The sequence below is a fragment of the Xiphophorus couchianus genome, chromosome 13, assembly GCF_001444195.1.
Source record: "Xiphophorus couchianus chromosome 13, X_couchianus-1.0, whole genome shotgun sequence".
NCBI lineage: Eukaryota > Metazoa > Chordata > Actinopteri > Cyprinodontiformes > Poeciliidae > Xiphophorus > Xiphophorus couchianus.
Window position 1 is genome coordinate 25,987,402 of NC_040240.1, and position 25,966 is coordinate 26,013,367.

Below are 25,966 nucleotides of genomic sequence, written 5' to 3' on the forward strand. Positions count from 1 at the left end.
TCTCGCGTGAATTGGCCAAACCGCCTGTTACCGTCAGCTAGCGTCAGCTCGCTGGTTCGGAGCCGTTGAACTTCGCTGCTACCAGAACCGAGCTTTTTGCTACAATTTCCCAGCAGAGACAACGTTTGGTTTATGTTTATGGGCCGGAACACAGCAGTGGACCTCCGGGTTTCCTGTTTTTACCTTCTGCTGTTTATTGGGGCTGCCAACGGCTAACCCGACAGCAGCTAGCCTATTAGCATCGTTAGCTTCGGCTGCTGAGGAACCAGGAAGGAGGCGGCGGAGCTGCAGGCGTTTGGGCCCGAACCTTCCGCGGCTCCCCAGAACTCTCATCCGGATCAACAGAACCAGAACATCTGCAGAAGGAGAAAGGTAGGGCGAGTCTATTTTCTAGCCGGGCGAGCAGCTAGTTAAATTCAGAACCTGGTTAACATTGATCGGTTTAACGGTTAAAGGTTTGGCCGCGGAGATGAACAGAACTCCCTGGGGTGGATTTGGTTCATTTAATCTGGATTTGCAGGGATTTCAGTTTTCATTGGGGCATATTTTCCAGACTTTACTTACTGTTTTAATGTGAAAAACTGGAAGTTTTAACTGGTTTCAGGTTCTGGATGATCAGACATTTTAAACCTGATTTCTGAGCCAGTTTAGGTTCCTGGATCAGAACCGAAAGTTTTGACCCAAAACTACTTAAAAATTCTGGCCTGGGTCTATGAATATTCTGACATTTTTATAGTTGAGAACAAAGTCACTTAATCTGATAATCCTATTGTTCTGCCTAAACTTAATACATTAATGCGTTTTGCTTTATGTGTATGAACCGTTTATATGAAGACTTGCTGCCTTTAGCCTCGCTGGCTTTCAAATATGATCATCTTTGGTTAAAGCTAGTTGTAAATATTGACTTGCGGACTATCTGGTTCTGGTAAATAAAACAGTTTTGACCAAAATCTTAACAATAATCTTCATGTCTGTCTGGAATGAAGGAAATAATGTTAAAGCTGATCAGGATCGCCCAACATGATCACAGTTTTATGGATCCAATAATCCAGAACTGGACCAGAATAGAAACAGATTGAAGGTGAGATTATATTTCTAATTCCTGTTCACCATTTGGTTGGATTATCTTAGTTTGATCTGGTTTAAAACTGATCAGAATATGAACATAGACTCTGAATCTGTTTGGAGAAGGAGGCAATTCAAGATGGCTTCCTGCCACAGATCACTGAGTGGAGCTCAGAGAGGCGGTTCTGTTGGTTCTGTTGGGTCGGGTGTCCGTCTGCAGACTCCAGGAGCCGCATGTTCTGATTATGAAGCCGTTTTAGATCCAACATGGCAGATCTGAGGATGAAATAGAAAAATCCTGCAGTGCTGCCTGTAAAACTGCAGCACTAACAAAGTCATTAATTTGTAGTTATTTTGTATTTTTAATCATAGAAGCTGACTCTGTTATTAGCAGATGTTTAAATTAGCATCATGTGACCTTTTATTTTCATGAAATTAAAACATCTTCCTTCCTCCTGTGTGCTGTATGTAAATATATGGTCTCAGGACTGATGGACAGAAACCATTATGGCCGCCTGCTTGGTACATAGCAACTGTTACTAGGCAGACCTAAAACAGAGGAACAATGGAGGCGGAGGCTGGTTTATGGGTCACTAAGGAAGATGAAGCTGCAGCAGCAATTTGGTGTCATTCACAGGAGGAACGCTATTTCCTGTTACTTCCTGCTACTTCCTGTTACTTCCTGCTCTGGGTCGGATGTAGAGAGGTTTCTATTTGGTTTTTAAATATCACTAAAAAATGTTGAATGTGAAATGGCAGCTTGATGATTACATTGATTAAATAATTAATCTCATGAATCGATTATTGAAATTATTGTCAACGAATAGAGTCATTTATTAATTGTTAACTGGAATACACAATTATTTCTTTTACTTGGAAATTTAATTAAATTATTTTAGTTGCATTTTTTAATCTGCATAATGCCACTTTTTTATCCTAATAGATTTTTAATGAACCTTTAACTGCAGCCTGAGATGGAAATAATCCTCCTTACTAGGAAATAAAATCATGATTCAGCATGTTTGGACCTGAATCAAACTGCTGATAGGACCAGCATGCAGTGCAGCGCAGCATGCAGTGCAGCGCAGCATGCAGTGCAGCGCAGCATGCAGCGCAGCGCAGCATGCAGCGCAGCGCAGCATGCAGCGCAGCGCAGCATGCAGCGCAGCGCAGCATGCAGTGCAGCGCAGCATACAGTGCAGGTGCCTCTGATTCTCCATCAGCCTCAGATTTCATTCCCTTCCAGCTCCATCTGAAGGTTCTGCTGTTGGACCGGGTTCTGGTTAAGGTCCACTCTGGTTCCTGCTCTTCTGACCAAGTTGGATCCCCCGGTGCCGGTACCGCCAGTATCGCTCTCACCCTGATGGCTGTGTTTGTGTTCCTCAGGACAGAATCGACCCAGTCTGACTGCAGACATGTCCAAGGTTCTGGATTCTCCGTCCCGACCCAGATCCCGGTCCAGATCCAGATCCAGGTCCTACTCCAGGTCCAGGTCTCGAAGCCACTCCCGCTCCAGATCCAGGAAGCGCCACTACAGGTAGAATCCGTTTACCGACCCGGTCTGAACCTCAGGACGGACCCACTGAGCTCCTACAGGCTCTGTACATGCCTCCATGTTGGCTCTAACGGGTTAAACAGACCAAACTGCCTAGTTGCCCTTTGCCCTCTTATCTCCCCTGCTGTGGAGGAGGGGGGGTGGTTGGGGCCTTCATTGACCTTGTGACCTCATGTTTTTGGATAGTTTAGCAGTTAAACGTCTTGGTGCCGTCTGACCGGTCCAGCAGAATCGCAGCGGTTCTTTTGGGCCCGGTTGTAATTCTGAAAGCGGTTTAAAACCAGGAACGCTGCTGCACTGTAAAACATCCAGCTGGCCAATGACTTTGACTCTTTAAACCAAAGAAATCTTCAAGTTTTAGATTTTAAACTTAAACATGAGTTTGTGAAAGATAAACTTACAGTAGTAAATTATTAACTTTTTCCAAATGAACTCCAAATGTTGAGTAAAAGAAGTTTTAATTTGAGTTAAAACTACAGAAAGAAGGACAAGGCTGGAGTAGAACTATTTCCCAGGATGCTTTGCGGCGGTGTTACACGGATCTGAATGTCATTCAATCAAATATTTTTATTATACAGCTGTCAGTGTGCAGATGTATGAATGTTTACTCCATTTTTCTGAACTTAAAATTATGACCTATTATAGCCTGATGAGTGAAAATATTACAGAAACATGATTGTTTATCTCGGTGAGGACTGTTTGACGTTAAGATTAATAACAATCTACAAAAGTTTAGACAGATTATCTCTTGTTGTTAAATCAACTTGAACTTTAATTTCTGAGTTAAAATCAAAACCTTTTTCTAGTTGATGTTATTTTAATTTTCCAAGCAGCAGGTGAACCTTCAGTAAGTCAAACCAGATCTTTATTTATTCTTTTATTTGGATTTTTTTGTCTTTAAAATGAATTATTTTATTTTTGTGAGGTGACATTATGTGCCCTGAAAGCACCTTTTAAATAAAATATATAATAATTATTATTATAAATACTTATACTGCTACAAACAAGGCCGTTGCCATGGTTACTGCTTCACGTGGCGGCAGACCTCGGGGTATTTATACTAATTTACATTAAGATGTATTTATGGAGGCGACAGACGGACCAGCCTCCGTTCTGCTTCCTGTAAATTAGGATGTATAAAGGAAAGGTGAGCAGCAAGGCTTTATACATTTGGCTTTTTTTGTGCGCCACACTTTTCTAAATTTGTCCGTACGCCAAGTTTTAGTGTGAAAACTGCGCAGTGTTTTATACATGAGGCCCATGATGTTTTACAGTGCACATTGCTGTGGTGGCGCCTCCAGCTGTTCAGAGCGCAGAATGATCAGAGTGATTAATGAGTTCCTCCTGAGTAGGCTGATGAAGGAGCAAAACTCACAGATTTATTTAGGAAGGAATTTTAAAATAAATCAACTTCGATCTTCCACTCAGAAAACGGCAGGAAGGTTTATTGTCCTGACGGGACAAACGTCCCCGCCTCCGCTGGTTGACGGGATTTGACACTTTTGTTCATCAGAGAAACTCTTCTGCCAGCTCTGTACCGCCACGATTCGCTCCGCCACCCATTTTAATTTCCGGTTCTTCCGTAAAGCTTCGCCCGCAGTGTTCAGTTTATCGACTCACCTGTATAAATACTCCGCTGTGGTCGTCCCCGCCGTTCGCTCTGAGCACCGGCCACCAGGAAGCAGCTCTCGGCAGAGAAAGGCTGCCGTACTCCAGGCATTGCGCCAGTTATTTTAAGGATGCTTATTGTTCCCCTGAAAAACATGAAAAACCAGGACATTATCATCAATCAGTAAAATCCTCCAAGGCCAAAATTTAAAATTGGACGTTGTGCTGCTAATACTTAGCTTTCGTCAACAACTCATAGGCGGAAGAGGGAGCGCTGCACAACGGAAATGACGACCCGGCTGGAACACGATGTGCTAAACAATAAAACATAATTTAACAAAGCTTCGAGGCAGGTAAAGTTTCCTCGAGGTATTTTAATAATAGAGGTACTCGAATCACTTGAGGAATCTTTACAGCTCTACATTTGACCTGCTGGAGGGCTTTGATTGGTCCAATCAGCTGAAGCGTGTCCTGGTGGTCCTGACTGTCCGTCTCTCATCCCGTTTCCAGCTCCCGGTCCCGTTCCCGCTCCCACTCCCCGGGCTACAGGAACTACCCGTCCCGGGACTACCAGGGCAACAACAGAGGCTTCCGGGGTTACAACCGCGGCTACCGTCGGCCGTACTACTACCGCGGCCGTAACCGTGGCTACTACCCACGCGGCCACTACCAGAACCGAGGAAGGGGAGGCTATGGCTACAAGTCCAACTGGCAGGGTGGCGGTGGCGGAGGCGGAGGCGGAGGCGGAGGCGGAGGCGGAGGCGGAGGCTGGCATGACCGGCAGGAGCACCACAGCCCCAGGAGGCCCTACTCGCGCTCCCGCACGCCCAAGAAGCGCTCAGGAAGCCGCAGCCGCTCCCGCTACTCCGACCGCTCATCCTCCGGCCGGTCCCGCCAGTCCCGCCACTCCAGCTACTCGTCCCGCTCCCGTTCCCGATCTTCATCCCGACGCCACGACAGCAAAAGTCGGAAGAAGTCCAAGGATTCTAAAGACAAGCAGCCGGAGAGCCAGCCAGAGAAATCGGCAACAGCCGCCGACGGCACCGTCATCGCCAAAACGTCTGGCGGGAAGTGGATCGACTATGATGCCAGCCCCAAGCGGCGCAGTCCGGACTCCAAAAAGGAGGACACTTTGGACCTGGAGGCCAAAGGCAGCGGCGGTCAGATGTGGAAGACCGTCGGCTCCGTCTCTCCTCCAGGAAAGAGCCCCTCCAAGTCCGGACAGACGGCCTCCTTCAGCGGCTTCGGCTTCTTCTCCAAGGACGACACCAAACCTGGAGACAGCGCTGGGATCTCCGCAGCTTTTAAAAAGTATGTCCATTTCCAACATATTTTCATCCAATCAACTTCCTCCTGACTGTTGACCTCACCTGAGTCTCTGTTCCAGGTTCCTGGCTGAGAAGCAGCTGAAGAAGCAAGCAGCTGAGAAGGAGAGCAGCCGGGAGAAGGACGCAGACCCTGAGAAAAGCTCCAAGTCCTCCGACATATTCAGCATCTCCGCATCTCCGTACGCTGATCCCAAAGACGACAAGACTCTGCCCTTCTTTGACCCGGGGGAGGAGGAGTTCCTGGAGTCGCAGGGCCTGAAGGACCGGATCATCAACGAAAACGCCGATGGCAAACCCGTCCTTACAGAGCGCGACATCTTTGGCAAATGGGGCGACGAGCCGAACTACTCCACATCCTATCAGTCGGCCAAAGAGAAAGGCCGCAGAGATGCAGAAGAAGAAGAGGCTGTTGATGAAGCAGAGGAAGAGCTGTACCGGAGTCGCAAACACTCATCCAAGAAGGAGGAGAAGTCCAAGAAGAAGGAGAAGAAGGAGAAAGAGAAGACCAAGAGGAGCCTGAGTCCTCCAACGACATCCAAGGAGAAGGAGCGGCCGCTGTTCCCCGGCGCGTTCCCCTCTCTGGAGCCATCTCCTCCGCATCGCCTGTCCGCCTCAAGGGAGGAGTTCGAGCTGAAGATGAGCTGCTTAGAGGAGATGGCCAGGTAACCTCTGCTGCCCCTGCTGGAGAACAGCAGCATTACAACACACTGAGACCAGACTCACATCTAGTTTCCTGTACAGTTGACACAATTTAGAGCAGAAACAAGATAAAAATCACAGAATGCATCAGGGTTATGAAATATTTTATAAAGAACCTTAAAGGACAATCCGAATTACAAATATGTTTTTTTTAAAAAAGAATATTACATAAAAGTACAATATTTCTCTCCAGCCATCTCAGAAAGTGACAGGTCATTTTTATAAATTCAACAGAGTAAAAGATTTCAATCTTTTATTTCTTGTAGTTTTGATGATTCCAGGTAAATTCTTAATTCAGTGTCTCACATTGACCACAATTAAAGAATAAATTACATAAATTAGGACAAAATTAAACTTAAATCAAAATCTACTTCCAAAGATGTTAGGTGCAAGCTGTCCAACATCTTCTGGTTTCCTTCTGTTGTCATGGTAACTTGGACCACATCTATTCAACTTGGAGCACCAAAATCTGCTTTTAATTGAATTTTCAGTTGTTTGGATACAGGAAGTGTTTTCAGATGAATACTGACCAACATCCTGTTTTTATTTGTAAGTTTAATCAGTTGGACCAGAATGATAAAAACTGGAAGCCTTTCATTAACACGGACAACCATTTGAAGTTTTGTGGTCCTGTTCCTACAAAACAAATCTGATTATTTAAATAGTTCATGCTTGGTTTATTGTTGAGTAGATAAAAAAAGATTTTGGTGATTTTAGTTTTTGAACATATTTTCTCTACTTGATTTTCCTGGTTTAAAGCTCAGCAGCTGAGGTGAGTTTCCATTAGAGACTCTGAATGTTGACTTTGATTTTCTGTCAACGACATGAAATAAATCACGGTGATGAGTTTCACACTCTGAGTATGAATATTGTGATGTTTTGTTGTTACTAGTGAATCTGTTTCTTCTCAGCTCGTCTGTGTCGAAGGAGCGCCTGGCGCAGCGCGACCTGCTGCTTTCCTCCAAGAAGGATCCAGAGTTTCGCTCCATCTTCCAGCACATCCAGTCGGCCCAGCTGCGCCGCAGCCCGTCCGAGCTTTTCGCCCAGCACATCGTCTCCATCGTTCACTACATCAAAGGTAGCGCTGGCGGCGGCTCGGCGTCAGTGTGTGTGTGTGTGTCACTAACTGCTGTGTGTTTGCAGCTCAACACTTCCCCTCCTCAGACATGACTTTAAGTGAGCGCTTTGCCATGTACCAAAGAAAAGCTGCAGAGGCAGAAATGATGAAGCCAAGGAAGAGCCCAGAAATCCACAGGTACGGCTCCGCCCTCTCACCTTTGACCCCACCGCCACCCCCTGCTGACCGCTGCTCTTCCTCTCACAGGAGAATCGATGTTTCCCCCAGTGCCTTTAAGAGGCACCCTCACCTGTTTGAGGAGGTGGACGAGTCGAGCTACAAGGTGACGAGCGTTTAGAAATTTGCCGTTGTTGGAGTCTGAGGCAGTCCTGAGCAGCAGTGTTCAGCTTTGTGCTTTTCTTTCAAAGGATGCATATTTCTATATCAAAAGAGCCCAAATGTGTTTAATAAGTGCCAAGAAAGCCCCAGCCTATGAGATATGGTAATTGATTGGGTTTAAACGAACCGAGCAAAGGCTTAAAGGAATTATGATCCAGATCAACATCAGTGCCTTTACCTTGTAAGTATTTTTCCTGTCAGAAAAACCATCCAGCCTCAAACTGACAGTGTCACTTTGTTTCCGAGCTACTGCATGTTTCTGCCTGACAACGTTCAGATTTACTGCATTCATGTGATTATCAGTCCCACTGCGGCCGCCGCTAACGGCTAACGGACAGCCTCTAACCGCTCTCCTCCCTGCAGGACAAACGGTTCAAAGGAGACATCATGGACCTGCGGCTGGATATTGAAAGACGAAAGAGGTTTGCTGGGAAGGAGCACGACTACAAACGGGACGGAGGCCGGAGCCCCGCAGGCTCCCGGGGGCCCAGCCGCGAGCGCTCCACCGACAAATCTGGGAAGCACCACAAAAAGTCCAAGTAGGTTCCGCTGCTTTGTTCTGCTGCTCCAGAACCAGAACCAGAGCAGGATCTGGGTTCAGCTCAGATGCAGCAACCAGGAAGGTTTGATTTCAGATCTGAAGATTTTCCAAAGCTTGGACAGTTCGGTCCGACCCAGGATCATCGGTCAGAACCAATCATGAATGTGAAGCATTGTGTTTGGAGGGGAGGAGGCGTCTGTGTGTGTGTGTGTGTGTGTGTGTGTGAGAGAGAAAGAGGGATTAAATGTTCATAGTTCAGATTTTATTGTTAGCAGTGTGGTTAGCATTGTTACTATAGAATGGTTAGCATTACAGCAGTTAGCCTGGTTAGCATTGTTATAATAGAATTGTTAGCATTGCAGCAGTTAGCATTGTTAGCATAAAACACTGCGGTTTTATGCTAACTTTAAGGGAACTCTAATATGTCATCAGAAGTCGACCAATCAGCTCAGAGTCTATTTTTTCAGGACTTTCGTAGAAACGTTTTACTCTCGGCGCCGACCCTGACCCACCTGGCCGCGAGTCCGCCGTCCTCCATTTTCATTTAGCGAAGCGTTCTCTCGGGTTTCAGCCTCTGGACGTTTTTAGATATTTAATAATCTCTGTAGTTATTTAGGGTAAAGATTCCTCATGTCTCAGAGCGAATGGCACCATTAGAGGAGAAACATTCCTGGATAGAACTTCAAACTGACCAATCACACGACAACATCAGCGTGAGCCGCCATTACTGCTTCCCGTTTGGATCAGAGAAGACGTCACACTGTGTGAGAGAGAGCTGGGTTTTAATGGATACTATGTTGAACTGGCTTAGATTTTAACACTAGCAGCTAATGTTAGCATCATGACACGGCAGGATGTTGATCCTTACTTTAACTGTTCCAAAGCGTTGCCAGTGTTCCCTGATAGCTGAAGGGAGACATGGAGGAGCGTAACCATGACGACAGCTGCTGGTTTGTTCTCACAGGAAGAGTAAGAAGAAGCGTGACCGCTCTCCGTCCTCCTCTTCCTCCTCCTCCTCTCCGTCGCCCTACCCCCCCCACTACAGAGGGAAGGAGTACCTGGCGGAGGGGGCGGAGCATCTGGAGGAGGGCTACGGGCCCCCGCGCTACGCGCCGCGGGACTACGGCGGCCCCGCCGACCGGGGGCCGCGGGACTACGAGGGCCACTTCCCAGACAGAGGAAGAGGCCGAGGATTTGTAAGTTTCTCGGCTCTTCCTCCTGATGATGATGAAGATGAGTCAGGTTGAGCTGAAGATGATGATGATGATGATGACGACGACCTTTTTCTCCTTTCAGTTTCCCAGGATGAGAGGAAGAGGCTGGAGCAGAGGAAATTATCCCGGGAACAGCAACGGAAACCCGGCCAACCTGAACGCTCCGGTGCGCCCCCCGGAGGAGGACTGGGACCCCGAGTACACGCCCAAGAGCAGGAAGTACTACCTGGTGGGTTTCCTGTTTCTACAGCGTGCTTTCTGTGGCGGCCAGCAGAGGGCAGCAGAGCTTTAATCAGGAACCACAGAAGCAAAAGAAACATTTCTGTTTCTTTTGCTTCTTATGGTTTAATTAAATGACTCTGCATCAGACATACAAACATTTATGAACTACACAGATTTAAAACCAGGTAGCTTCAGAAAATAGAACAATTTGCAGCGAAGCTCTTTACTCTGTTTATATGTGAGAAGAAGCTACGCCCTCCACCTCAGATACCCGTCAGGCTCTAGGGTCAAAGGTCAGGGCCGCAAGGACGGGCTGAATCGTTTGGGAGGTTTTGTAAAGTTAGTCAAAAAGTAACAGCAATACTTTGTGTTATTTATAAACGTCAGTTTGAAGCTAAAGCTACGTGTTTATTTGCTTATGACAGCAACTATTCAGGTTTGAGATCAACACGTAGCTCTGAGCTAGCTGAATATTTAGCCTGATAATTAAATGCTTAGTTTGAAACTGACATTTCTAATGAATGTTCAACATGGTTAAAATTTGACTGACAGGAAAAATAACCCAATTATTGGTGTAAAGTTTTTGATTGTTTAACTTTTTAATCCGGTGATCTTCCTCACCTCCTCCTCCTCCTCTTCCAGCACGACGATCGTGACGGAGAAAAGACCTGGGTGGAGAGCCGGGGGCGGGGGCGGGGCTCCTTCCCGGCACGTCGTGGCCGCTTCGTGTACCGTAAGGGCGGCGGCGGCGGCGGCAGCCCGAAGTGGGCCCATGACATGTTCCAGGGCGGCGAGGAGGGCGAGCTGCCGGACGACGCCATGGAGGCGGAGCACAAGGAGCCCAAGGCCTCCGGCGACGGGACCCCCAAGTAGAGGAGCCATCTTCCAGCTAACGGTTGACATGTTTCTGTTTTTATGTCTTTTTAAGGGAGAACTTTAAGCTTCATGTTCTGCAGCAAATCAAAGCGTTTTTGTGCCTTAGAGGAGAATAAAAGCTGCTGACAAGTGAAAACGCAGTTCATGATTCTGTTAGCACGGCGCCGCTAAGCGGGACCAATCAGCAGCGACCCGGGCGCCGCCGACACCTCTCTGTGGTAAAACTGGCCCAGATCCACATAGGAATTTATCTGCTGTAGAGATTTAGCTTAAAGTTCTGGTGAGATCCTGTTTCAGGCTGTTTGGACCCGACCTGCATGTTCTGAACCAACTGTCTGACATCTGCTTCAGCCTGAACCTTTTTTACTTTAAACTCATTTGTTTTATTTTCAATAAATGTTCCTTTGAGTCGGGACATTTCTGGGTTTCCTGGTCTTTTCTAGAACTTCAGCTGCAGGAGGAAAATCTGGATTCGATCTGGATTCACACTGTCGGGTCAGATCACATTTAAACCCAGAAAATGTTCCTGGAATAAAAAATCATCTTTATTTCTGTAAACCTGTTGATTCACGTAGAAGTTTGATTTCTGGAAACTTTTTATTAGAGAAAATTCAGAAAAATAAAATAAAACCTGGAAAATTCTGTTCTGAGAGATAATTGTTTTTTTTCCCTGTTATCTCTGTTGTGCTCGTGCACGCGCACGTGCACGCTCCTGCATCTTTTCATGATGGACAGGAAGCTGCAGGTTGGTTTGAATGAGGAAAGAGTTTCTGACAGAACCGAGTTCAGAACTTTTTCAGTCTGGAAAACAAGTTCTGGTTCCAGATCTCCTTCTGCTCCGTTCGGGTTCTGTCTTTATCCTGGTTTTCAAAAATTAGAGTAAACTAAAATTTGCAAAAGCTGAAGGAACCTGGAAAGCTGTTCGTTTATGAAAACTGAACAGAAATAATCTGGATTATCAGCCTGTCAGAGAAAACTGGGGCTTAAATTCTGACTCGCCTAATATTTTCTGCTAGCCAATTTAATTAATTTAAATATTTAGTTTAAAAATTAAGCTACAACTACTAAACTAAATATAGAGTTTGAAGCTAACTAATTAGCTTGATAGCTAAATATTATTTCTCCATGCTAAATATTGAGCTTGCTAATTAAATATTTAGTTGAAACTGACACATTTATAAATGAATAAGAAATGGTGAAAATATGATCTTCCATTTCCTGGATCTTTGCTCTGAGACACAGGAGGGTCCTGAGAAACATCCAGCCCAGTCTGGGCCCCGGAGGCCCCAGAGGGCCCGGTCAGAACTGGAACACAGGAAGTGATGCGGTAAACAAGCTGGGAAAAGAAAAACAAACAGCAGTCAGAAAGTTGTTTACTCCCAATGATTCCCAGGAAGCAGTTTCAGTCTCACTGCAGCAGAAGAAGAAAATCATTCTGGACCCTGGGGGTTCTGGAGAACTTCATCTCCAGAACAGAACAGTGGCAATTTTACCCCTCCAATCGTCCAGGTTAGCATTAGCGTTAGCATCGTTTTTGTTCCGGTTAGCGTTAGCGGAACGTTAGCGGTAATGGACCCGTCTGGTCGTTTTTGTCCCGGTTAGCGGTAATGGACCCGTCTGGTCGTTTTTGTCCCGGTTAGCGGTAATGGACCCGGCCAATGGTTCCTGTCCCGGTCACTATGACGTCCGGCTGCCCGTTCCTCCAGATCTCGCGGACGATCCGCTCCCGCTCCTCCAGGCGCCGGGCCTTCTCCAGCTCCTCTGCGGATGTGAAGACGTGGAGGCTCCTCAGGATCCCGTTGGACTGGCTGCTGCGGTCATTCAAGGGCCCCAGCGCCACCTTCCCCTCGGACTCCGCCCGGTCTTCCTCAAACATGCTCTCTTCCTCCTCTTCCTCCTCTTCGTCGCTGGACTCTTTGAGGTGCCGCCTGTCGGGGGCCGGAGGATCCCTGCGGTGGCGCCGGGACCTGCAGGCGATGGCGGCCACCAGGAGGCAGAGCGCCACGAAGAGTCCGAACGAGACGCCCATCATGAAGTAAAGAGCAAAACTCTCTGGATTGGCTGAAACACAGAGGAGACGACAGGTAACCATTCGGATCAGAACCTGTTCTGTTCTCAGATACCGTCTCTTTAAGAACTGCCCACTCTGCTCTGATTGGTCAGACATGCTGATGTCATAATGGTCAGGAAGTAACGATGAGAAGTTTCTGCTCCAGAGAAAATGATTCAGTCTTTTCAGAACCTGCACAACGTTTCTAGACTCTGGAGTTCTGTAGATGTTTCACATCTAGAAGCTGACAGTAACTCTGAGCAAAAGAAAATTAAAACAGTAAAAACTTTAAAGGTTCATCCAGTAACAGAAACTTTAACTCCATTCTGGAGCAGACAGACATCCAGCTGCAAAGCTACAGCCAAAAACTGACTTACTGGAATCATTTAGGAGGAAAATATGACATTTTCAAAGCCATGTTTTTATGTTATTCATGGAATAATGTCAGAGCTTCAAACTAATTATTTTAATAAGCTAAATATCTGGCCACAAGTTAAATATTTAGCTTATGTAGCATGCTAACTACTGAGTTGATTGATTAAATAATTATGTTGCTAAATGAATATTTAGTTTAAATATTGAAACAAAATATTTAGTTGGAAATGTTAGTTTAATTACGCTAGTTTTAATGCTATTTAACTTTAGCACATGTTGAAATATTAGAAGGATTATGATTGTTTAGAGTCGACATCAGTTTAGGTTAGATTTAGACTCATGGTTTAATCAATACATCATTTAATCAGTAGAACATTTTCCTAGATATAATGATCATGGTTTGATTAAAATTAGTCTAATCAGTAGGTTTTTTTTATAGTAGATTACATTCCTAATAGTGTATAAATCATAAATCTATCTGAAAATATTTTAGTTCATTATAATCAAACGAGTAGAAAACTAATCAGAAAATGTTGAGTGTAACAGATGTTTTGGTATTGGAATAAGCTCATGTCTGCTTTATAAGAGTTTGAAGATTTTAAATGAAACATGCTAATTTTTAGAATCAAATCTGCTGTTTGACGCCCTGGGTCAGAGGTCAGAGGTCAGCAGAACTCTGTGGGTTCAGGAACCAGTTTGAAATAAAAAATACAGGCAGCTGATAAACTTTGGTCCCACTTTCTTGAGTAAAATGTTTCTGTATGAAATAAACATTATTGTTGGTTTGCTGGAGGATCAGGAGGATTCACCTTGACCTCAGTAACACCTCCATGACCTCTGGCTGCAAACAGCAACACCTCATTACGGCTGGTTGAGTTCACCTCTAAACGCTACGTTAGAGCCTCACACAGTAGAAACTGTGTGATGCCATTACTTGATATATAAGTAAACAGCCAATCAGATCACTGGGTGGAACTGTCTGAACTCAGTGGTCTCTGAAGGAGCGTCTTCATATTTTGCTTTTTTTTCACAGGTAATTAATGTTTCCTTCTTGGCCTTGGTATCTGACGACCATGTTGAGCTGTCGGTGTGATTTTATCCACTTGATTGTGTGAATAAATTGACTGCTGTCTTTGTGGTTTCGCATTAACACCTGAGGAGACCAGAGAACGACGAGCAGCAGGTAGAAAATGTCTTGTTTCTCAACACAAACCAAAATGTGCTAGCATGCTAAATGAAGCTAAACTAAATGCTAACAGTAAATTCAGACTAAATACTTAGCTTGTACATGTTTAGCTTATTTAGCATGCTAACTATTTGGTTGATGGACTGAGTTACCATCAGCCTGAATGAATATTCAGTTTCTCTCTGACCTTTGATGTGAGCGTAAGCGGCCATGCTGTTGCTCAGCAGCTCCATGTCCGCCTTCACCGGATCCATCCGGGTTCTCAGCCGGTCAAAAACCAGAACCTGGAAGAGTGCAGAGATCAGTGCATGTAGGTCCAGAACCTGCTGCTGGTTCTGATGGGTACCATCCAGACCCAGTCCTGTTTGGACTTCCAAACCTTCCAGAACCGAGTCCAACAGGGTCACAGGAAGCTGGGCCCGACCTGGTCATCATTCTGATCCACTTTCCAGTTTTTCCACAATCCTAGTTTAACTTCCTGGTTTCTGACCAATCAGAGAGCAGAGCTCATCTCTGATTGGTTCTGGAGAAACTGGACCTTAAGATCCACTGAGATGGTTCTGATGTTCCCTGATTAGGAACATGTTAGGAACATGTTCTGTGACTCAAGCTGAAGTTCTGGATCAGAACCGAACCGAAGCTGAGCTCTTTATCGGGATGTTTGGGCCAACCGGGCCTTCGGGTTCTGATGGTTAAAGCCGCTCCCTGGAAACATGATGACGTTGTTTCCCACGTTGGTTCTGTTCGGGTTCTGGTTCCAGCAGTGGGGAGCGTGGGAGCTGAATGTTTTCCTTTCTGATGCTGTCTCCCTGGAGACGACCCCCGACCTCTCAGCCCCTCCCTCCCCCCCTGACGTCCCTCAGACCCTCGGCGCTTTAAACTTTGGTTTGTTTGTTTTTGATGATAAGGCTGTGGGAGCCGCCATGATGGGAACCAGTCAGCCCAGCGGAACCAGTCTGCACGGCCCATTAACACGGCCCAGACCCAACATCGTCAGTGAGTTCAGACGGCTGCTTCAATCCATTAGCGGCTGAAAACTTCCAGCAAGTTCTGCTGGGAACCAGAACCATCAGAACCAGGTTCTGGACCGGATAAACTTCTGGATCAGTGACATCACCCGGAGCCTGGATGTTCTGGGCGGATACTATCTGGAGACCCGGCTAAAACCCGGCAATCTGAGGGGGCTAAATCTGCTAACGTGCTAATAGCTTAGCGCTTCAGTGTTTTTGCTAACTTTTAAAGCGTTTAGCTTCCCCTAAATAAAATGTTCTGGATAAATTCTGAATAAAGTTAAACTTCTGCATTGACGTTTTGGTCAAGAATCCTTAAAGCTGATGGAGTTTATATTCATGCTTTTATTTTGAAGTGTCTGAATACGGTTTCCGCAGCAGTTATACTTTTCTTCTCTTTTTTTCAACAAAAACATTTCAAACCCAAAACATACAGGAACAAAAGAAGCGGACATTAGAGAACAAAACATTACTGAGCAAATGATATTTAAGTTACTGCCCATTATGAAACCATTAGCGTTTTAGCTAGCTGAACTAATTGTCATAATTAGCGCGCTAGGGTTAGCGCAGTGAACTGCATAGTTAGTGGTTTGAACCAGTGCTGTTATAATTAAATGTGATAAATGTAACAAAAAGGCCCAATTACATTATTAAATGTTCCTCTAATAATGAATTTAAATAATCATCATTTAATTTAAAGTAAACCTGGCCCAGTCCAGCGGGGAACCAGCGTTCTCAAACTGACCCGATTCAAGCAGAACAGCAGAAATTAGACTTTAAATTACCATAAGACCAGGTTCTGTTAACGGACCGGACCGACCGGACCGGCTGGGAAATCAACAGGAGACAGACGGGAAACATTTTTGCTGATATCTGGGAAGATGTTTAAAGTGTCCAGAGGTTAGAAACCGGGCCAGACGGAACCGGGCAGGATGGAAGCAAGTTTTAGAGCAAATTACAGAGTAGAAGTAGACAGAACCAGAACCAGAACCCGAACCCGGTCAGTTAAAGCTGCAACACATGCCTCATCTGAACTCTCTACAGGTTCGGTTCATTTTTATCATCTGATCCGGTTCTGGCCCAGTCAGGTTTTGTTTAAACCAGCTGGTTCCTTTGGGTCTCCAATGAGTTGACTGGAGCTCCAGTAGAACCCAACCGGACCTCTTCTCAGTCCTGGAGAACTAAAGAACCAGAACCTGTTGGTCCAGAAGCCAACTCCAGATCTTCACTGTAGCTGTTCTTCAGCGGTACCGACCTGTAGCCCGTCTCGAGGCTCTGAATGGGGAATGTCGCCTGAGCCAGAAAGTTTTGGTCATTGAACATGTCGAGAGGTCCAGTTGTGTTCTGGGTGACTGAGCCGGTTCCTCTAAGGTTCTGGACCGATCTGAAGTTCTTCAGGTTTGGATTAAAGCTCGGGATCTTTCCAGAACCACATGAGCCCAGTCAGGGCGGAACCAACCCAGATCGCTCCTTCTCACTCACCTGGTTCTGATGGAGGTCCAGTCCGGTTCTGACCCGTCCGCTTAGAAAAGAGAACCGGGTCCAGAGCTGCAGAGAAAAGTTTCTCCTGGTTGTCAAACTGAGCAGACCCTTCAAAATAAAAGCTTCAAACTGTAGGTTGAGCAGAGAGGCGATCCCAGTCAGATCAGTCTGATCCCAGTCAGACCAGTCTGATCCCAGTCTGTTCCCAGTGCCGCTGCTCTGCTCGGGTCTTTGGGTGGGACAGGAAATAACTGGGCGGCTGCTGAATTTTCTCTCTGTTTTATTTAGACAGAAATAAATGCTTAGCAGTGGCGTCTGACAGGAGGGGCAGAGGGGGCCACGGCCCCTCCTGAAAATACGGAGGGTCATAAATTATAGTCATAAATGTAAAACAGAGAAAATACATTTTTAAAATTACCATATGCACACATATATATTCATTTATCTGTTTTTTATTGTTGTTCCACCTTAAAACTCCATTTTTCTGGACCATCACCGGCTACAGATGGATGGGAATTCATTTACAAAATTAAAAAATGGTTAGACAGTAACTGATTATTCCTAAATGTTGGTAAAATAAAGTTTATGATGTTTTTGTAGCAATAAAAATGTGCTGAAAAGAGATAATAAAAATACATTTTTGGGAGTTCTTATGAATGAATATTTGTTGTATATAGAAGAGATAAAATATCCTAAAGTATTAGTGTTTTAAATACGGTAAAAAGTCCTGCATGTTCTTTTTAACTCACTGTATTACTTAAAACATTTAGAAATATTTTAAATGTTTTCAAGCTGTTAGTTATTGGTGGGAGCAGATCACACAAATATGAAACTATCTTATAAAACGTACGCACAGATTTATAAAATGAGAAAAAATATATTTAAAACGGAACTGAAATATCAGATAAGTTTACTCATCTTTCTAATTATTCATATAATTATATAATCGTTCCCGCCACGGCGCTCCGACCGCTTCCTCCCGGCACAAACAGCCGGATTCCTGACATTCCCAGCTGCGTCCGGAGCAACAAACCAAACACAGCCGTGTTTTCCTGACTCATTACTCAACAACAACAGAACCGAACCCAAATGGGTCAGAATCATCCAAATGCCACTTTTAATTAGAAAAATCACTTTAATCGTTTCACATTTAAAGGGCCAGTACGGTTTTCCAGGCACATTGGGCCATTTTTTTTTTTTTTCCATTTTTTTCTCCAAAGAGTTTTTGCGGCGCTAGCGGCTCGTATTTTTTCTACAGTAGGCAGACAGGAAGGAGGGTGAGGAGATGGGGGGAAGACATGCGGCAAAGGTCGTCGGGACCGGGAGTCGAACCCGCGACGTCCGCGTCGCAGACTAAGGCCTCCAAACGTGGGGCGTGCTAACCCCCCGCGCCACCACAGCATGCCCCACATTGGGCCATTTTAATAGAATAATCCAGTAACTATGTTACATTCAGTTGTTACAAAAATGCTGCATATATGAAATGTGACTTAAGACATTTGACTTTGTAATTCAACTCCTTGAAATTGGGCCTCTGTCTCTTTAAAAGCTCCTGCTCTTTCTGAAGCTCCGCCTCCAGGAAGTAGTCCCAACATGGCTCCTCTATTAACCCTTTAGCGTTTTTACCAGCGTTGCTCTGAGCAGCAGCTCCTATAATGAGATCAGCAGCTGTTTGCTAATTGCTGCTGGCTAGTCTGAAGGAGCTGAGTGGGGGAGGAAGAGCCCTTGAAGGCGGGGCTAGGTCCACCCGGGTGTTTATCAGCTGAATGGCTGCCATGGAGACTGAAGGATTTCTCAAACATGAAAGAATCAAAGCAATACGCCATGGAAAAACATGAAAACGTGATGGAAACATAAAAATGGTTGATTCTACACGATACCGGCCCTTTAAAAGACAAAGAAACGGGTTCTGATATGCTGGAGTTAAACGTTCTGCATCAAACAGTGTGACTCGGTTCTATTAGAACCAGAACCACCTCCAGCTGCTGTGGTTCTGACCCAAACCAACCTGTTCCCCTCCTGGCCTGTGGGGGCGCTGCACCAAGAACCACTGAAGGAAACCACACAAAAACCTCTGAAGACACTGAGAGCAACTTCCTTCTTCACCAGATGGAAACAAGATGGAGGCGTCAGATTTTAGTGTTGGAGGATTTCTCTTTAGTCTTTGGCTGAAGACCAGGAGCCATTTCTGCTGCTAGCGCTAGGCTAGCACGTTAGCTTTGGTTGTATTTACCCAGAATGCCCTGCACTGTAGTCCACTTCCTGCTTTTGGAGCGGTCTCTGGTCCGCTTGGCATTCACTTCAACGAAACCCAGACCGAGGTTTGGAGGACCAGAGGTCAGAGGTCGATAAGCGTTCACCTCACCAACCGGACTTTGACTAGACAAACGGACTGGAGTTGAGTTAGTGAAAATCTGGATTTTTGGACAATTTTATTATCAATAACAGTAAAAATACCAGTCAGTTTTTAATCAGATCCTGGTTCTGAATCCTTCCAAAAGTTCTGGTTTTGGTCCAATGAGAACCAAGGATGAATAGTCTCCAAGTCCGAACCGGGTCACCTGGTAGAACCGGGTCTATAGTGAAACCGGGTCAATTGGTGTTCTTGCAGAACTCTCTCCTCCCGCCGCCTTGGCTGGCGAAGTTCCGGACCCTGTGGATCCGGGCCAGCTGGTTCTGGACGGTCTGCAGGATGTCCACGCGGTCGGGTACGTGCACGTAGCGCACGTTGCGCCCCGTGACAAAGAGCTGCTGCAGACGCAGGGCGCGGCCCCGCCGGTCCCGGAAGACGACGCCCTCCAGCCGGACGTTCATGAAGGCGTCCACGCTGAGGACGCGTCCGACCGCCGTCGACTCGTCCCGCAGCTCCACCGTGGTCACATGACCCTGCAGGCCCTGCAGCAGAACCACCAGGCTGTTCTCCGCGATGGTCCGCTCCCGGATGGAGCCCGCCGCGTCGCCACACGGGCCGGGGTCGCCGGGGTCCATGGAGGGACACAGAGGTCAGAGTTCAGGAGGATGACCTGGTTCTGGATGGAAATCTTTCGACCTTTAAGGATAAAAACCAGAAAGATCTGAACAGGTTTGGTGCCAGATTTTACTTTGACATTCCAGCTGCAGTGTTCAGTGTTCAACTTGAATAAAATGTTTTTACAGGTTAATCTAATGTGTCATGTTCAGTTTATGAGACAGATCATCTGAACAGGTCGACCTCCTCCCTGAGCTGCTGTTGCTGTCTGAAGAAATGCACCAAAAACAACCAATCAGAGCCAGGAGCCGGGGCTTAGTGTTGTCAATAAACCTCCTGTAACCACTGCTAAATGTGCTAATGGTGGAGAAACAACTTACTGTTACAGGAAAACTGTTTCTCCACTGAAATCAATATCAATGCTAACTCACATTAGCATTAACAACAGGCTGTGCTAGCTGCAGACACAGAGAATGATTAAGAGGACTAAGCCTCTCTCTCTCTATATATAAAGTGATTAAAATAAACTAATATATATATATAGCCGGAGAGGCTGATGTATGAAACAGCTCCTGTCATGATCCCAGACATTGTGACTCCACAGCTGCAGAGTAAGAGACAATAACAGCAAGCTAGCCATGGAGCTAGCCGTGGAGCTGGCCGTGGAGCTAGCCTTGGAGGTAGCCGTGGAGCTAGCCGTGGAGCTAGCCTTGGAGCTAGCCATACAGCAAAGTGCAGCGATATATTTATAGTTTTCTCCTCTTACACAGCCATAACTTATTAATAATGGCGAAATGTGTGTGACTGTGTGTGAATTGTGACACAGTTGGGTTTTTTTTACCCCTCCAGGGTCTTTTGTGGCTCTAGTGTCTCTTATATGACAGTAGACTGACAGGAAACGGGGAAGGAGAGGCAGGAAGACATGCGGCCGGGTCCGGGAGTCGAACCAGCGACGGCAGCGTCGAGGACTGAAGGCCTCCAAATATGGGTCGCGCTAACCGCTACGCCCTATTTTTTGTTTTTAAGCATATGCACTGACTGATGGCACTTTTTAAATTTCGTTGTTCTTGTGACAATGACAATAAAGATTTATCTTATTTTATCTTATGAAATAAACATTAAGCCTAAAACCAAACTACTGCAACATCAGGCTACTGAATGTTCTGCTCTTTGTGTGGGAAATATCTGAGTGGGTTTTTTTGTTGTTTTATTTTCTGTGATGTTGTCAGTTGCTATGGCAACGAGTCTGCGCTGCGCTGATACAGAGAGCGAGAAAGACGTGGTTTTGAGTTGTGCTTGAACGATCAGTTTTTTTGCTGTGGAGCACAGCACGAAATTAATCATATGTACATGTCCAAGTTTGATTGAAGTAACGGAATTATTCTACGGCGGCAGATTGTATGCATGACGTCGTCTTTTTGCCCTCCAGCTTTGTCCGCATGCGCGAAATTTCCCTAGGTAAACAATAACATGCAGGGAGTCTATATTGGTAAATCTGATTATGATTAAGTGCCCTGCGACAGACTGGCGACCTGTCCAGGGTGAACTCCGCCTCTCGCCCGGACCGTAGCTGGAGATGGGCACCAGCAACCCTCCCGACCCCATTAGGGACAAGGGTGAACAGAAAATGGATGGATTATGATTAAGTCAGAGCCTCATCAGCTATGAACCTCACCGCACGCCTCTGATTATATATATATATTTATATATATATATTTTTTTTTGCAAAAACGTGAAAAAGTGTGACAACTTCGCCGAAACACGTTGTTTGAGTTTTCCCGGTGTCCGTAGTTCTCTAGATCAGAGCTGAAAAAGCGCGTGCTTGTTACGCGCTCATAACGCAGTCGGAACCGTATCTGATGGGGAAACGGGGACCGACGTAACACCGGAACCTGTCCGGTACCGTAGAGGCTGGTTCTGACCAGCAGCTCTGGGCTCCTCCTCAGTACCCAGAACCGGATCGCTGAAGGTTCTAGTTCTTCTGGACCTTGTTCAGAAACTGGTTCCTGGTCCAGAACCAGGGCCTCAGCGGTTCCGACAAGATTCAGTTTTGACTGCAGTTTTTACATTTGGATCAGAACCAAGCAGAACTTTTAATGATCCTGGTTTCTGCTGAGACGGGTTTTCTGCCTGTCTCGGTTCTGATCCAGATCAGAGCTGAAACCAGTTCGAACTCCTACCTGAACTGGTGGTTCTTCTTCTGGTTCTACTGGACCTTCTTCTCTTCAGTCACTTTGTATCAGATTTAAATTCCTCTCATCGATCCTCTGCCGCTGCAAACAACAAACGACGCACAGCGTGATGACGTAAGATCCTGTTATTTATCCGGTCCTTGAGGTGTACTACCGCCCCCTCGTGGTGTAACGGCAAACTGTAGTCTCTTTATTTTAGTTTAAAAGGCTGAAATGGTTCGGCTGTTCGGTACCGAACACATCCAGGAATAATCTCCAGCTGTCCCCATGTTTTCTACATCCCATAATAAAAATTATAATCCTCCTGTCTGATTCCAGAACCTTCAGGATGGAGTGATTATAGATTATTCAGCTGTGGCGGTTTTTTAATTAACTGATTAACTGATTAACTGCTACCTGATCACATGATCAACTGGAGTTCACTGAATGACTAGAATTAAATATAAATCTATAATTAGTTGGATTTGATGTTTCTTACTCTCTGGTGGAGGCGGATGCTTTTTGTCCTCTGCTCCTTTCCTTTCCATCTTCGCCCTGCTTGCTCTGCTGTGTCTTCTGTTTTTGTTCTGCTGTTTTGGAGCCTCTCTTTGCACGTCCCCCAAATCTACAAATTATGGATCTTAGGGACCAAGGTTAACTGGTCCCTAAGTAATGATATTAATCAAATTTTCCCAACAAGAAGACTGGGCACAGGAAAGCCCACTTGCCCGCAGGGACCCACCCGGTGGAATACATCCTGGATTTACTTGGATTCGTGATAACAGGATTTCTGCTGTTTGGAGCTTGCAGATACCTGGCATATCGACAAATTTGTGATGGATTGGGCCGACTAGCTTACTCAGACTGACATGGTGTGGGACAGAGGCGCAGGCTGGAGACAAACTTTGGATGCTAAAATACACAAACAGGATGGAATCCATCTTGGAGAAGTTGCTAGTTTTGGCCCGGTGGAAACAACCACGCTAATTTGGATGACTGGAATTAACAGAGATGTACGGATTGAGACGGTAGGGCAGATGGAAATGTTAAGTCTGCACGATCTAAACAAAATTGTTTATTCTGAATCTGGCACCTCTGACTGGGTCTATCAAATTTCCTGGAGTTTAGGTAAACAGCTGCTCCCTCCCTGGAGTCACCCGTGGACCATATGGCTAAACTCTCCAAGGACTTGCTCTTAGATAATGCCATCTTATCAGGCTGTAACAAGACGCTCATGCATGGCTACTGACAAAACACCCCCTGATCTCACCGCCTGTCATTGGATTAAAATCCAATGATTAGTTACAATCTAATTATAATCCACTAATTGCAAAAACCATGAAAAAGTGTGATTACTACCATAATTATAATCCAATTAGTTACCGACTGTATTAATATTCCATTTATTCTCATGTCTTTGTAATGTCTGAAATTTGCTACATGTGCATAATTTATCCTGATATGTAATTTCTACCAGTCTGTCTCTCTAGCCTTGTTTTATTTTATTACTTTCAGAAATTGTGGAATACTCACTATTTGACCAATATTATACTTTTTAGATTATAATGCAGAGAAACTCCTATTAGTTTTTCCTACTTCTAGCTTCTAAATGATAAATTATGGAGTACTTATAATTATCTTGCAACCCATAAAAGGAATTAGAACAAACTTAGAATCCAGAGGAACTCACCTTGGATCAACATGATCAGAACAGGAACCCAGAGAAACCCCTAATAAGTAATGCATAAATCATGCATTACTTATTCTTAAACATGAGGAACTAATACTTTAGACTTTTTCTTCTTTTGCTCTTTCCTTTGGTTTGTTATTTAATTTCCTTCTAATTCATATAAAGTACTTTGAATTGCCTTGTTGCTGAAAATGTGCTTTAGAAATAAAATGACCTCAATATGAATCTGGATTGTTCTGTTTATTAGTTACCGTCTGTATTCATATTCCATTTACTCTCATTTATTTTACACTGGTTCTAGTTTAAACTAACTTTGTTGCATTTTTAAAGCAACAAAAACACATTTCAGCCTTAAAGGAAGAAATTCTCCAAAATAATAGAAATCACTAATAAGTTCAGATTTTATTGGAAACATCCAGTTGAAGTTAAAATAATTAAAATGTTTCTGATTCAGACAAACTTCCATTTTCACTTCATATTTTATTGGTTTTCCGTGTTTTAAAGGAGATAATATGTTCAGAGGTCAGAGGTCATCCATCATGGCCAGCAGGTCATCTCCTTTACTGCCTCTGGGATTCTCCAGCTCCGCCTCTTCATCAGTAAACTGTCCGGCGATCCGGGCCAGCGCCGACGCCGCCTCTTCATCCTGGATCAAACAGAACCCGGGCTGGTCGGATCAGAACACCGGGACTTCTGACCCGACCGGATTCATCCCAGAACTCAGACGCTAGTTTCTATTTGTGTGAAGGTTTGATGAAACTGGTTTCCATTTGAAACTTTTCCAGCTGATTTACTGAAGCTAAACGTTCCTCAGTCTCTGTTTTATGCAGAAATATTAAAAATACTTTAAAATGTTTTCTGTTGTGGTTCTGGTTCAGAAATGATCCAGCCCACTGAACATTTTTAAATATCGTAATGTATTAAAATGATATTTAAAGGAAAAGTCCACCAAGCTGAGCGGAGAGCAGCCAGCAGGGGGCGATAAACCCAATCAGAACCAGTAAATGTTCCGGTCCAAACGGGCCTCAGTGGAGCAGAAGCAGCCAATCAGAGCTCAGCCGTGTTGACCCACCTGCACAGCCTGGATGTTGATCACCTGGAAGATGGCCGCCTGCCCTGCTGGAGCGCCGCTGGGCAACAGACACAACGCCAGTCAGCGGGAACAACTCCAGATTTACCGGGAACTGAAGAGGAAGAACTCACCCCTCCTCATCCTCCTCCGGGTCCGAGGGGAACAGGCTGATCTGGAACCGCGGCGCCGCGGCGGGAACGGACCCGGCCTTCATACAGCCCATGAGCCGGGCCAGCAGGTTCAGCTCCTCCTTGGCCAGCGGGTTGGTTCTGTCCGGCTGTAGGACGGAGAACGGACAGCAGGGTTCAACCAGAACCAAACAGAACCAGAACCGCCTGGTCTGGACCAGCTTAGACCGGTTACCTGGGCTCCAGGTGTTCTGGACGTCTGGGTCTCCTCCGGACGCTCGGCCTGGTACCTGGAACAGGAAGCGGGGTCAGGCAGAGCGGGGTGTGGCCGCAGTATGTTACCGGCTCAGGGTTCTTACAGATTCTGGCCCAGCTTGAGAACTCTGTCTCCGCTCAGCTCAAACGATCCTTCACCAACAGAACCGCTGTAGGTTCCTCCAGGCAGGAACTCGCTCCGACCCACTTCCCTCCCTCTGGAGTCAAAGGTCCTGGAACGACGACAGCTCATCAGATGGGTCATATTTTACTCAGGCATTCAAATGTCACAGTTTCAAACGTAATGTTTAATTTGCAAGCAAAATATTTACCTTGAAGTTCATTTTTAGTGAACAAAGTAATTTAGATCCAATTTAGCTCTGAGCTAGCTAAATATTTAGGTCACAAACTACATATTTAGCTAGCTCAAGCTAAATGTTTAGCTGATGTACAAATCCATTTACCAATAAGCAGAAGTGGACTATCAAAATAAAAGCTTGGTAAATTGTAGATCCGTTTAGCCTTTAAACATTAATCGTTTGTTTTAAGCTGAAATGTTCAAGAAAACAAACGAAGATGAAGAGACGAGATGAAACGGAAGACCCAGCTTTTATTTTGATAGTCCACTTCCACTTATAGTTACCTCTGAGCTAATTACTTGGCTTCGAACAAATATTTTGCTTATTAACTAAATATATAACTTTCCAGATTTTTTTATTAGCTGTATGATTAATATTTAGTTTAAATGTTTCGTTAGTTAAGATTTATCTTGCTAGTTAATATTTAATAAGGTTTAGTTTCTCTTATAACAGACTAAATAACTCAGATTATTGCTGTTCATTTTTGACAGATCGTTATTCTGACGGGTCAAACCGAACCTGCAGGTCCAGTTTCTCCTGATCCAATCAGAGGAGAGATCTACTGGGAGAGAGTGGGCGTGTCTCTGCTCTCTGATTGGACAGAAATCAGGAAGTCCTCCAGCAGTGGGCGTTAGAGACAGATCCCACATGCACAA

General features: G+C 45.2%; 4 protein-coding genes across 11 annotated transcripts in view; 1 reads left to right on the plus strand and 3 right to left on the minus strand.

The window, feature by feature from the left end:
* On the plus strand, positions 1-11,206 carry thrap3b (thyroid hormone receptor associated protein 3b). Of its 4 annotated transcripts, none has more exons than XM_028036226.1 (12): positions 1-372; positions 2,457-2,602; positions 4,739-5,539; positions 5,616-6,218; positions 7,167-7,333; positions 7,399-7,510; positions 7,580-7,655; positions 8,075-8,250; positions 8,347-8,454; positions 9,298-9,448; positions 9,549-9,695; positions 10,331-11,206. In XM_028036226.1, the coding sequence occupies exons 2-12, from the start codon at positions 2,481-2,483 to the stop codon at positions 10,559-10,561; spliced, it is 2,694 nt and encodes an 897-aa protein (XP_027892027.1). In that variant the 5' UTR covers positions 1-372; positions 2,457-2,480; the 3' UTR covers positions 10,562-11,206. The 4 variants fall into 4 exon arrangements, with proteins under 4 accessions (XP_027892027.1, XP_027892026.1, XP_027892028.1 ...); XM_028036225.1 differs by having other exon boundaries at positions 2-372; positions 2,452-2,602; XM_028036227.1 differs by lacking the exon at positions 8,347-8,454 and having other exon boundaries at positions 2-372; positions 2,452-2,602; positions 9,217-9,448.
* eva1bb (eva-1 homolog Bb (C. elegans)) lies at positions 11,079-24,195 on the minus strand. 5 transcript variants are annotated; one of them, XM_028036269.1, is made up of 4 exons: positions 24,188-24,195; positions 16,668-16,707; positions 14,363-14,459; positions 11,079-12,625 (listed from the first exon to the last, which is right to left on the minus strand). In XM_028036269.1, exons 3-4 carry the CDS (start codon positions 14,427-14,429, stop codon positions 12,201-12,203), a joined length of 492 nt encoding a protein of 163 aa, XP_027892070.1. In that variant the 5' UTR covers positions 14,430-14,459; positions 16,668-16,707; positions 24,188-24,195; the 3' UTR covers positions 11,079-12,200. The 5 variants fall into 5 exon arrangements, with proteins under 5 accessions (XP_027892070.1, XP_027892069.1, XP_027892067.1 ...); XM_028036268.1 differs by lacking the exon at positions 24,188-24,195 and having other exon boundaries at positions 11,079-12,177; positions 12,216-12,625; positions 16,668-17,846; XM_028036266.1 differs by lacking the exon at positions 24,188-24,195 and having other exon boundaries at positions 11,079-12,120; positions 12,170-12,625; positions 16,668-17,846.
* lsm10 (LSM10, U7 small nuclear RNA associated) lies at positions 19,081-21,938 on the minus strand. Its single transcript, XM_028036283.1, has 2 exons — positions 21,816-21,938; positions 19,081-19,716 (listed from the first exon to the last, which is right to left on the minus strand). Exon 2 carries the CDS (start codon positions 19,653-19,655, stop codon positions 19,260-19,262), a length of 396 nt encoding a protein of 131 aa, XP_027892084.1. The 5' UTR covers positions 19,656-19,716; positions 21,816-21,938; the 3' UTR covers positions 19,081-19,259.
* The window catches only part of oscp1a (organic solute carrier partner 1a), a 10,332-nt gene continuing 8,325 nt past the window's right edge, over positions 23,960-25,966 (minus strand). Inside the window, exons 7-11 of the mRNA XM_028036286.1 lie at positions 25,056-25,184; positions 24,932-24,986; positions 24,700-24,845; positions 24,569-24,626; positions 23,960-24,142 (exon numbers count right to left, since the gene is read on the minus strand). Of these exons, the coding sequence (XP_027892087.1) occupies positions 24,020-24,142; positions 24,569-24,626; positions 24,700-24,845; positions 24,932-24,986; positions 25,056-25,184 (511 nt within the window). The 3' untranslated portion in view covers positions 23,960-24,019. The remainder of the gene's footprint in view (positions 24,143-24,568; positions 24,627-24,699; positions 24,846-24,931; positions 24,987-25,055; positions 25,185-25,966) is intronic.

What these genes read in the sequence shown, in the direction of transcription:
- thrap3b (XM_028036226.1), top strand. Translation starts at nt 2,481, where the DNA reads ATGTCCAAGGTTCTGGATTCTCCGTCCCGACCCAGATCCCGGTCCAGA. An exon ending in TGCTTAGAGGAGATGGCCAG is followed by an intron (nt 6,219 to 7,166) that starts GTAACCTCTGCT and finishes GTTTCTTCTCAG; the next exon opens with CTCGTCTGTGTCGAAGGAGC. An exon ending in TGGACGAGTCGAGCTACAAG is followed by an intron (nt 7,656 to 8,074) that starts GTGACGAGCGTT and finishes TCCTCCCTGCAG; the next exon opens with GACAAACGGTTCAAAGGAGA.
- eva1bb (XM_028036268.1), bottom strand. Translation starts at nt 17,036, where the DNA reads ATGACCCTCCGTATTTTCAGGAGGGGCCGTGGCCCCCTCTGCCCCTCC. An exon ending in TGGACCTCCATCAGAACCAG is followed by an intron (nt 14,460 to 16,667) that starts GTGAGTGAGAAG and finishes GCACTCTTCCAG; the next exon opens with GTTCTGGTTTTTGACCGGCT. An exon ending in CGCTTACGCTCACATCAAAG is followed by an intron (nt 12,626 to 14,362) that starts GTCAGAGAGAAA and finishes TCTGTGTTTCAG; the next exon opens with CCAATCCAGAGAGTTTTGCT.
- lsm10 (XM_028036283.1), bottom strand. Translation starts at nt 19,655, where the DNA reads ATGGACCCCGGCGACCCCGGCCCGTGTGGCGACGCGGCGGGCTCCATC.